The sequence below is a fragment of the Podarcis melisellensis genome, assembly GCF_964234715.1.
Source record: "Podarcis melisellensis genome assembly, chromosome: 2".
Taxonomy (NCBI): domain Eukaryota; kingdom Metazoa; phylum Chordata; class Lepidosauria; order Squamata; family Lacertidae; genus Podarcis; species Podarcis melisellensis.
The window spans coordinates 121,596,825-121,608,844 of NC_138529.1; the positions used below are offsets into that span (position 1 = coordinate 121,596,825).

The 12,020-nt window shown below is 44.7% G+C and overlaps 2 protein-coding genes across 6 annotated transcripts in view; one reads left to right on the top strand and one right to left on the bottom strand.

The window, feature by feature from the left end:
* LOC309364657 (uncharacterized protein) overlaps window positions 1–10,572 on the top strand; it is a 38,418-nt gene extending 27,846 nt beyond the window's left edge. The window contains exons 2-5 of one of the 5 annotated variants that reach the window (XM_081902369.1): window positions 2,893–3,729; window positions 7,597–8,218; window positions 8,555–8,722; window positions 8,975–10,572. In XM_081902369.1, coding sequence (XP_081758495.1) covers window positions 7,735–8,218; window positions 8,555–8,722; window positions 8,975–9,660 — 1,338 coding nt within the window. In that variant the 5' untranslated portion in view covers window positions 2,893–3,729; window positions 7,597–7,734 and the 3' untranslated portion in view covers window positions 9,661–10,572. Of the gene's footprint in view, window positions 1–2,892; window positions 3,757–7,593; window positions 8,219–8,554 lie in introns of all 5 variants that reach the window. The other 4 variants (XM_081902377.1, XM_081902376.1, XM_081902375.1 and 1 more) reach the window with 4 other exon arrangements.
* Window positions 1–12,020, bottom strand: part of LOC309364552 (uncharacterized protein) — a 419,096-nt gene that overhangs the window by 138,480 nt on the left and 268,596 nt on the right. The window contains exon 2 of the mRNA XM_081902120.1: window positions 1,137–1,312. Coding sequence (XP_081758246.1) covers window positions 1,137–1,214 — 78 coding nt within the window. The 5' untranslated portion in view covers window positions 1,215–1,312. The remainder of the gene's footprint in view (window positions 1–1,136; window positions 1,313–12,020) is intronic.

Below are 12,020 nucleotides of genomic sequence, written 5' to 3' on the forward strand. Positions count from 1 at the left end.
AAAAAGAAAAATTAAAAATCATTGTTTCAAATATCGATTCATTCATTAACTTACTTTCATGACTTCCTCACATCTCCCTATTTTGTATTCCATTTAGAAATTTAATCAGCAAATTCTTATCCTCTTATTTTACGCTTAATTATTTGTCCTCCCAAATTTTAACTTCTAAACATATTTGCTAGAACCACTTCATTTCATTTCAACATCATTCGCATTCAAAGATTTTGCAGTATTTCTGTAAGTACATTTTAAATTTCTTCCACTCTTCTTCCACCGACTCTTCTCCCTGGTCTCGGATTCTGCCAGTCATTTCCGCCATTTCCATATACTCCATCACTTGCATTCGCCAATCTTCCAGAGTGGGTACATCCTGTGTCTTCCAATGCTTTGCAATAAGTATTCTCGCTGCTGCTGTTGCATACATAAAAAAAGTTCTGTCCTTCTTTAACACCAATTGGCCGACTATGCCCAGAAGAAAAGCCTCTGGTTTTTTTAGGAAACATGTACCTAAGTACCTTTTTCAGTTCATTATGTATCATCTCCCAGAAGGCCTTGATCCTTGGGCACGTCCACCAAAGGTGAAAGAATGTACCTTCAATTTCTTTACATTTCCAACATTTATTATCGGGCAAATGATAAATCTTTGCAAGCTTGACTGGGGTCATGTACCACCTATACATCATTTTCATGATATTCTCTCTTAAGGCATTACATGCCGTATATTTAATCTCGGTGGTCCATAACTTCTCCCAGTCTGCAAACATAATGTTATATCCTATATCTTGTGCCCATTTTATCATAGCAGATTTTACCGTTTCTTCCTCAGTATTCCATTTCAGCAGCAAATTATACATTTTTGACAATATCTTAGCATTGGGTTCTAACAGTTCTGTCTCTAACTTTGATTTTTCCACCTGGAAGCCCACTTTCTTATCTTGATTATAAACCTCTCTTATTTGAAAATAATGTAACCAGTCTCGCACCTTATCTTTATGTTTCTCATAACTCTGCAGTTTCAATTTGTCACCTTCCTCTTCCAAAATTTCCCAATACTTTGGCCATTTGGTCTCCATATTAAGTTTTTTTACCCATCTGTGCCTCTTCCCTCCTCCCTGCTCCCGTTGCTCTTTCCCTACCTGAGGAAGCTGCATGGCTCCTCTTTCCACTCCACCTTTAAGAAGAGACAGTGCAAACAATGGTGCCTCTGAGGCCATTGTGCTGCCGCTGGAAGAGACAGAGGACAAGGAGGTGAAACTGGGCCACTTCCAGGACTCTTCCGTTGCCACAATGCACTTGAAAGCAGGGAGCAGCTCTTTAATGAGAACAATGGAGAAAAACGGATTTATTTAGGGTGGGAGACATTTACACAGATAGTATACCTTTGACCAGGGAACAAATATTAAGTAAAGCTAGGCAACATCTGGAATTATCTACACATTTTCTAACGAACCCAAAAGTTACTGCATATGCCTCTAGGCCCATAAACTCCAGTTGAAATTCTAATCACAAATACTAATGCAGATTCCAAACACAGATTATCTATCTATCTATCTATCTAGGGATGCGGGTGGTGCTGTGGGTTAAACCACTGTGCCACTTGGGCTTTCCAAACGAAAGGTTAGCGGTTCGAATCCCTGCGACGAGGTGAGCTCCCGTTGTTCGGTCCCAGCTCCTGCCAACCTAGCAGTTCAAAAGCACACAGTGCAAGTAGATAAATAGGTACCGCTCCGGTGGGAAGGCAAACAGTGTTTCCGGCTCTGGTTTTGCCAGAAGCAGCTTAGTCATGCTGGCCACATGACCCGGAAAAACTGTCTGCGGAAGCGGACAAACACCAGCTCCCTTGGCCTGTAAAGCGAGATGAGCGCTGCAACCCCAGAGTTGTTCACAACTGGACTTAATTGTCAGGGGTCCCTTTACACACACACACACACACAGTGAAAACTAAACATCCTATCTACCTGAAGTTTGGTATTGGTAAAGGTAAAGGTAAAGGGACCCCTGACCATTAGGTCCAGTCGTGGCCGACTCTGGGGTTGCAGTGCTCATCTCGCTTTATTGGCCGAGGGAGCCGGCGTACAGCATGACTAAGCTGCTTCTGGCAAACCAGAGCAGCGCACGGAAACACCGTTTACCTTCCCGCCAGAGCGGTACCTATTTATCTACTTGCACTTTGACGTGCTTTTGAACTGCTAGGTTGGCAGGAGCTGGGACTGAGCAACGGGAGCTCACCCCGTCACGGGGATTCGAACCGCTGACCTTCTGATCGGCAAGTCCTAGGCTCTGTGGTTTCACCCACAGCACCACCCGCATCCCCTTGGTATTGTTAGCCATTTTTAAAGAAGACAATGCTAATCTGAGATATGAAGAACTAATCACATTTTCTTTATTGGCTGCTCAACAACTCATTAATCAAAATTAGAAATCTCTGGAACACTTGCAGACAGAAACAGAAAGTCAGAAAAACTGGCAAAGGCAGTTAAGCCTTAGCTGGAAAAAGTACTGTGACAAGGTACCCTTTCAAAAAAAACATAAACTGCTATGGCACCCACCAGACATCCACCTTGGAACGGCGGCGGGGGGGTTTTAAATGCAGTGCAAAATAAGCTGGGCAGCCCAGATCTCCGCGCTTCAAAGAGAATCTTGGAATGCAAACTTTGCTGGGCAGGAAACCCACCACCACCACTTTTCATCTGGATTGCCTGGACACCCCCCAATACTGCTTCCCAGAAGGAAGGGGGGGCTCTTCCTTGCTATTCCCTCATCCCCCTTCCCGCAAGAAATCTCATTTCCCTCCCTCCTTCCTTCCCCTCCCAGCTGCCCCGTTTGTAGATTCAGGGAGAGTAAAAGCAAACCCCCCATAAATATCTTGCACCTCTTTCTCCTCCTCTCCAGTTAATTTCTCCCAACTCCCCCAGCAAACTTTTAATCCGGAACCAACAGCCGGACTGAAGTGGGAGCCTCAGGCGGCGGAATCCGGAAGCGGCGGATCAACAGAAAAAGCTGAATGACCAAGCCGCAACTTCTTCAATGGGTTTCCCAGCTTCCGGCTCACCTGATTGGTTCGCCTCTTCGTTCCGGCTCTTCTGATTGGTTCTCTTTTCCCGGGCCTCTATTCATTCCGTCATAGCCGCTGCCAGAGCTGAGGGGGGGGCAGGTAGTTTGATGCTTTAACAAAACACAACAAAAAAACTGTATTTACGCGGAACTATTCGCAGCACCTTGCATTGGTCGTGTTTCCTAGCTTTGTAGTTTGATGTGCATTTTCTCAGACGGAAGCCATGAATTTTCTTTCTAGGTGAAGGTGCATAAGGTGAAAGCCTGACTTGGGGCATGTACAGGATCGCGGTGCGTGTCTGGCCTCTGGTCCCAGTAAGGAGAAAACCACCTTCTTGTGGATCCGCCTGCAGGGTGCATCTGCGCCCTGGGCGCGCGCGCGCGTGTGTGTTCAGCTAAGGAAATGGCAAAATTGTCACACTTCTCGTGACGTCACCTCCGGTTCCCCTCCTTACACAGGCGGGGGCGGCTCTGCGACTGAAATTGCGAGGCCCCCACCCCACCCCTCGTTCGAAAACGTGTCGGATGTTCCCAGGCAAGGGGGCAAAAGCAGCCGCTGGAGAAGCGGGAGATTTTGGAAAGGGGAGGAGGGGCGTCGGTGGAGAACTCCCACCTCCCCATTATATTAAAGGAAATCGGAGCGGGGGAGGCGGATGGCCAGGAGAGAACAAAGAGGTAAAGGTGCGGCGTGTTAGGGAAGCGGTAATTGGCGGCTGCGGGGGGGGGGGGATGATGAGAGACGCTCTCTCCAAAAACGCTCCTTTCCTACAACCCATCGAGGGGGCCCGGATCCTTGCATTCCGGTTGCGAAGAAAGTGCATTTCTCCCTGTTAAAATTCATCTTGTTTGTTTTGGCCCAGTTCTGTCAAGGTCGTTTTGAAGTGTGATCCGGTTGCAAAGTGGGGACTCAACAGCTGCAGGGTTTGCATTGCACCGTGTTACTGGTCCGGGACGGCCAAGAGACGCTCGACTGCTCCCCACCCGTTTGGGCGCCCTTGCGGGAATTAAAATGCAATGCCCATCAAGAGGGGGGGGGGAGGCGGGTGACCGCAGCGCCCCCACCCCCAAGCAGGGCTGGCTGATATAAAGGGCTTCATTCGGGTTTCGCCCTTGCAGAAATCCCTCGGGGCTTGCGGCCTGTCCGGAGTGAGGGAGTCCACGGAAAGAATTCTGGGTGGAGACCCGTCCTACCCCACCTCTTTCTCCGCCTCCCTGCTGGTCTTGCGAGGCCCCTCCGGATGGAGAGATTGGGGCGCTAGGAAAAGATTCGGCGCGCAGAGCTAGGGGTGAAAGGGGGCAAATGGGGTTTCTAAGCGCAGGAGAGAGGAGTAGGGTCTCCTTCAAGTCGAGCGAGGGGGCTTCAGTCCATGTGCACAGTTAATAAACTCACAGAGTGGGGAAACCGTTCAAAGGTATGGAGTGTGGAAAGAGCGTCTTCAGGAGAGGATTCCGGTTCCCCCACTTCCCTTGCAGCACGCTAAATTCTCTCTGCCCCCACCTTAACATAACTACGCAAAATCTACAGAGGCTCCCAAGTTTGTGTTGTCTTTGCTTCTTCACAAGATGAATCATAGAATCATAGAGTTGGAAGAGACCACAAGGGCCATCGAGTCCAACCCCCTGCCAAGGAGGAAACACCATCAGAGCACTCCTGATTGTCAAGCCTCTGCTTAAAGACCTCCAAAGAAGGAGACTCCACCACACTCCTTGGCAGCAAATTCCGCTGTTGAACAGCTCTTACTGTCAGGAGGTTCTTCCTAATGTTTAGGTGGAATCTTCTTTCTTGTAGTTTGGATCCATTGCTCCGTGTCCGCATTGGCTTTTTTAGCTGCCGCGTCACACTGTTGGCTCATGTCAAGTTTGTGGTCAACCAAGACTCCTAGATCCTTTTCACATGTACTGCTCTCAAGCCAGGTGTCACCCATCTTGTATTTGTGCCTCTCATTTTTTTTGCCCAAGTGCAATACTTTACATTTCTCCCTGTTAAAATTCATCCTGTTTGTTTTGGCCCAGTTCTCTAATCTGTCAAGGTCGTTTTGAAGTGTGATCCTGTCCTCTGGGGTGTTAGCCACCCCTTCCAGTTTGGTGTCATCTGCAACTTTTTTGAAGATTTTTACAGTAACATAATAGCATCAATAACACTTATACTTTACTTATTTGACGAACGAGAGACTCTGGTACGATGAGTCTGACCTCATCTCCTTGCCCCCCCCCCAAAAAAAGAAGAACACTGAGCAGGAAAGATTGAGGGGTATGTCCTTTCAGTATGCACTGAGACCCTAAAGTATATGTAGCTCATTTAAACAAAATCCCTGATCCAATTAACAGCAGCAGTGAACAATGTGATAGTGAATTGTCGTCGCTTGTCTCTACTGCCCTCTCACACATGTTGTGAAGAATCTTCTTTCATTATGAATGGTCTGTGTCACCATTAAGAAAAAGAAGTCAGAATAGGCCAATATCTATGTGTACTGTCCCTGGATCAAAGGACACTTCTTTAAGTTCTCAGAAGTTCTTAAACCTAGCACAAGTTGTCCTTTGAACTAGCCAGATGTTTAACCGAGAATCAATCACAATCTGTCCATCATTTGAAAAATAAGACTTTAGAGCCATCCTACCCCAAAATGGCAACTGTTGTTGTCGTTTAGTTGTGTCCGACTCCTCGTGACCCCCTGGACCAGAGCACGCCAGGCACTCCTGTCTTCCACTGCCTCCCGCAGTTTGGTCAGACTCATGCTGGTAGCTTCAAGAACACTGTCCAACCATCTCATCCTCTGTCGTCCCCTTCTCCTTGTGCCCTCCATCTTTCCCAACATCAGGGTCTTTTCCAGGGAGTCTTCTCTTCTCATGACTCCTAGACATTCAATTTTGGGCGGCTGTAACCTTGATTTAAAAGACATTTGGCACCTAGCTTCTATATATGAGTTTCTAACACTGATCCTGTTACCTCCACACACTGCTGCCTCTGTCCCCCTTAGTAGGAAGTCACGTACCACCATCACATCCCTCTTCCTCTGCTGGGGAGTGGTAGGAATTGCTCCATAACCTGCCCCTTCCACAGCCACCTTGGAGCGTTCTGAGGTCTGCATCTTGCCCCTCTGACCCAGAATTGATTTTGCAGCTCGAGTGACACATCCCCGTTCCTAACAGCCCCGTTACTCTGTACCACATTCCTCCAGGTTTTCGTTTCCTGCAACCAGTGATCTTCCTCCTGGCTGGGGCCAGCCCCACCTGTGTTGCTGTCCCAGGACCATCCACTCTGCTCTCTTTCGAGAAATCCCTCATCTTGCTCAGGAGCTCGTAGGGCAGATAGGTGGACCTCAGCTTGATGTTCCTTCTCTTCCTGCATCTGCTGCAGCTGTGATTCTGCGCATTCTCAGTCAGGAGGACAAACATGGCACAGGTGTGGCTGGTCACTGCAGCAGCTCCCTCGCCATCCATGTCTCGTTCTCCTACACAGAGCATGAGACAGGACTCCTGGCCTCCCCCTCAGACTCAGACTTAGAAGGGTGGTTTCTAAATCTAATAAATAAAAATTGGGGTGAGTGTTTCAATCTGGGATTCCAGCCGCCAGGCTCCAACAGCCTTTTCCTGCATCTCCAGCTCTCCCTCTGCACTGCAAGGCTGACAGACGGAGGTCCAGCTCCAAGGACATTAGCCTACCTGAGCACACCTTCAGTTTATTTCAAGCGCCAAGCCTTCTCACTAGTTCCAGGCTACAGTCCCTAGAAAAACCTGAACCCTGGGTCTCCCAGTATGGCTGCTATGCACCTCCTGGGGCCCAAGGGACTGTGTGGGTGATTAAGAAATATCCAGAGGTCCAAAGGGCTAAGATGTGCCCCACGGGTGGAATTATATTAGATGGAGAATGAAAAATGTCATTAGCAACTCTGATTCTGAGAAATGGAGGGCACGCTCGTGGAAGGAGAACAGCTCCCTTTCCTGTCAAGCAGGTCCTTATTTAAAAAGCCAATCCCACAACTGTATTCTTAGATCAAACTACTTTATTAATGATAATTTAGTATTATGGAAGGTTGATGATGCGTGGTGAGCCAGTGTGGTGTAGTGGTTAAGAGCGGTAGTCTCATTATCTGGGGAACTGGGTTCGCGTCTCCGCTCCTCCACATGCAGCTGCTTGGTGACCTTGGGCCAGTCACACTTCTTTGAAGTCTCTCAGCCCCACTCACCTCACAGACTGTTTGTTGTGGGGGAAGAAGGGAAAGGAGAATGTTAGCCACTTTGAGACTCCTTGAAGGGAGTGAAAGGCGGGATATCAAATCCAAACTCCTCCTCCTCCTCCTCCTCCTCCTCCTCCTCCTCTTCTTCTTCTTCTTCTTCTTCTTCTTCTTCTTCTTCTTCTTCCTATTATTTGGCATTGTTTCACCTCATTTGCTTAAAATTTGGGACATAAAGAAGACAGGGAGGAATGTACAATAGGTTGAAATAAGAGAAGGATCTAATTGCATTTGATGTGTGTTACAGTCTTTGTTCTCTTCCTTGAAATACTAACAGGGGTTTTCCTCTCCTCTCATTTCCAAGCAGGTTATGGAGAAGACAGTATGTCATCTGTAATTTCATTTGGAAATACGAAGAGACCATTCAAATGTGGTGAATGTGGAATGTGCTTCAGTCCATGTGCACAGTTAATAAACTCACAGAGTGGGGAAACCGTTCAAAGGTATGGAGTGTGGAAAGAGCGTCATACAAACTTCATCTCTTACTTTACATCATCTAACTCACATGAGTGAGAAACCCTACAAATGTATGCAGTGTGGATGGAGATTCAGTATGAGTAGACAACTTATTGTACATCAAAGGATTCACGATACAGAAAAACCATTTAAATGTATAGAGTGTGGGAAGAGTTTCTATCATAGCATAACGCTAAGCAACCATCAACGGACTCACACAGGGGAGAAACCATTTAAATGTATAGAGTGTGGAAAGAGCTTCTGTCATAGCATAACGCTAAGCAAGCATCTACGGACTCACACAGAGGAGAAACCATTTAAATGTATGTACTGTGGAAAGAGCTTCACACGTAATGGAAACTTCAGAAAACATCTACGGAGTCACACAGGGGAGAAACCATTTAAATGTATGGAGTGTGGAAAAAGCTTCAGTCAGAGTTCATCACTTAATAGACATCATCAAACTCACACGAGTGAGAGACCTTATAAATGTTTGGAATGTGGAAAAAGCTTTCGCTCAGGTGTACATCTTACTTTACATCATCGAACACACACAGGGGAGAAACCATTTAAATGTATGGAGTGTGGAAAGAGCTTCACTCGAAAGGGAACTCTAAGAGTACATCAACAGACTCACACAAGGGAGAAACCATTTAAATGTATGGAGTGTGGAAAGGACTTCACACATAATAGAAACCTTAGACAACATCTACAGACTCACACAGGGAAGAAACCATATGAATGTATGGAATGTGGAAAGAGCTTTCGTTCAAGTGATCATCTGACTTTACATCGTAGAACTCACTCAGGGGAGAAACCATTTAAATGTATGGACTGCGGAAAGAGCTTCACACATAATGGAAACCTTAGAAAACATCTACGGAGTCACACAGGGGAGAAACCATTTAAATGTATGGAGTGTGGAAAAAGCTTCAGTCAGAGTTCATCACTTAATAGACATCATCAAACTCACATGGGTAAAAAACCCTACAAATGTATGCAGTGTGGGTTAATATTCAGTATGAGTAGACAACTTATGGTACATCGAAGGAGTCACGCAGCAGAAAAACAATTTAATTGTGTAGAGTGTGGAAAGAGCTTCACATATAAGGTAAGCCTTAGAAGCCATCAACGGACTCACACAGGGGAGAAACCATTTAAATGTATCGAATGTGGAAAGAGCTATGCATTACATGGACACCTTAGCAACCATCAACGGACTCACACAGGGGAGAAACCATTTAAATGTATCGAATGTGGAAAGAGCTTCGCATTAAATGGAAACCTTAGCAACCATCAACGGACTCACACACGGGAGAAACAATTTAAATGTATGGAGTGTGGAAAGAGCTTTCGTTCAGATGAACATCTGACCTTACATCATCGAATTCACACAGGGGAGAAACCATTTAAATGTATGGTCTGTGGAAAGAGCTTCACACATAATGGAAACCTTAGAAAACATCTATGGACTCACACAGGGGAGAAACTATTTAAATGTAAGGAGTGTGGAAAGAGCTTCACACATAATAGAAACCTTAGAAAACATCTATGGACTCACACAGGGGAGAAACTATTTAAATGTATGGAGTGTGGAAAGAGCTTCAACACTAGAGGAGTGCTTAGAAACCATCAATGGACTCATACCGGGGAGAAACCATATGAATGTATGGAATGTGGAAAGTGCTTTCGTTCACATAATCTTCTGTCTTTACATCATAGAACACACACAGGAGAGAAACCATTTAAATGTATGGAGTGTGGAAAGAGCTTCACACATAATGGAGACCTTAAAAAACATCTACGGATTCACACAGGGGAGAAACCATTTAAATGTATGGAGTGTGGAAAAAGCTTCAGTCAGAGTTCAGCAATTCATAAACATCATCAAACTCACACAGGTCAGAGCTTGTAAATGTTTGGAATGTGGAAAAAGCTTTTGTTCAGGGGAACATCTGACTTTACATCATCGAACGCACACAGGGGAGAAACCATTTAAATGTATGGAGTGTGGAAAGAGCTTCAGTCAAAAGGGAACTCTAAGAGTACATCAACAGACTCACACAGGAGGAAAATGATCTAAATGTATGGAGTGTGGAAAGAGCTTCTGTCACAGCGGAACGCTAAGAAACCATCAAAGGACTCACACAGGGGAGAAACCATATACAGTAAATGTATGAAGTGTGGAAAGAACTTCAGTCTAAAGGAAGCTAAGAGTACATTAACAAACTCACACAGGTGGGAAACCATTTAAATGTATGGAGTGTGGAAAGAGCTTCTGTCAGAGTGGACACCTTACAAAACATCAATGGACCCAAAGGAAGAAACATTTAAATTCCAGGAGTGCAGAAACTGCTTCTGTTTACTGGAGTACTTACAAAATGTTTACGGACTTATATGGAAGGAACCATTTAGATGTATGGAGTGTAGAAAGATTTTTCCTCAACAAGAAGAAGAGGAGGAGGAGGAGTTTGGATTTGATATCCCGCTTTATCACTACCCTAAGGAGTCTCAAAGCGGCTAACATTCTCCTTTCCCTTCCTCCCCCACAACAAACACTGTGTGAGGTGAGTGAGGCTGAGAGACTTCAGAGAAGTGTGACTGGCCCAAGGTCACCCAGCAGCTGCATGTGGAGGAGCGGAGACGCGAACCCGGTTCAGCAGATTACGAACCACCGCTCTTAACCACTACACCACACTGGCTCTCTCACTGGTTCATTTCTTCCTTCAAATGAACAGGCTCCTATAGGTGGAAATCAAATTTAAATGCATCCCATGTATGTGGTGATCTGGTGTTTTAATGTAAAGTTGTACTTTCATGTAGTAAAGTAATCAAGGTAGCGTATCACAATAGTTAGTAATGTATAAATGGCTTTGTACACCGTACCTCGGGTTACAAACAGCCTCGTTGATGAACATTTTGGATTACGACCACTTCAAACTTGGAAATGAGTTGGTTAAACTAGAATTATAGGAATGGCAGCATGACATGCATTGTTTTAATTGAGGCCCAGGACCCACATACCATTGAAAAAGGGACACGTCAGGGGTGCCCAATCTCTCCATTACTTTTTATATCAGTCCTGGAGGTTTTGCTTAACATGATTAGAAGGGATCAGCTGGTTAAAGGGGTACAGGTTGGAGCTAAACAGTACAAATTGAGAGCATTTGCAGATGATCTGGTACTTACATTACAAGAGCCTGAATCTAGTACTAAAAGGGTCTTAGAACTAATTCAAGAGTTTGGTCAAGTGGCAGGATTTAAATTGAATAAGTTAAAAACTAAGGTTTTAGAGAAAAATTTAACATCAATTGAAAGAGAGAGGTTTCAGAACAAGACAGGTTTGACTGTGGTTAAGAAAGTGAAATATCTGGGGATTAACATGACAGCTAAAAATGGGAAATCATTTAAAGATAATTATGAAAAATGTTGGACGGAAGTGAAAAAAGATTTAGAAATTTGGTCAAATTTGAAGCTTTCCTTGTTGGGTCGAATTGCAGTTATAAAGATGAATGTATTGCCTAGAATGTTGTTTTTGTTTCAAACATTGCAAATTGTGGACAAGATGGACTGTTTCAAGAAGTGGCAGAAAGATACTTCCAGATTTGTCTGGCAGGGCAAGAAGCCCAGAATAAAATTTAAGATATTAATTGACGCAAAGGAAAGGGGTGGATTTGCCCTGCCAGACTTCAAACTTTATTATGAATCAGCAGCATTCTGCTGGTTGAAAGACTGGCTGCTTCTTGAGAACACAGACATTTTGGACTTAGAAGGTTTTAACAATACTTTTGGGTGGCATGCATATTTGTGGTATGACAAGGTTAAAGCTCATAAAGCCTTTAAAAATCATATTGCCAGGAAAGCACTATATGATGTCTGGATCAGATACAAAGACTTGCTGGAAAATAAAACCCCAAGGTGGTTGTCGCCAATGGAGGCAAAGGCTGTGAAAAGGCTCAATATGGAGTCCAAATGGCCAAAATATTGGGAAATTTTGGAACAAGAAGGGGACAAACTGAAATTGCAGAGTTTTGAGAAACTAAAAGATAAGGTGCGAGACTGGCTTCATTATTATCAAATAATGGAGGTTTATAAGATGGACAGGAAAATTGGCTTCCAGGTGGAAAAATCAAAATTGGAAACAGAACTGTTAGAATCCAATACTAAAAATTTGTCAAAAATGTATAACTTGCTGTTGAAATGGAATACACAGGATGAAATGGTGAAATCAGCAATGATTAAGTGGGCACAAGATATTGGTCATAACATTATGTT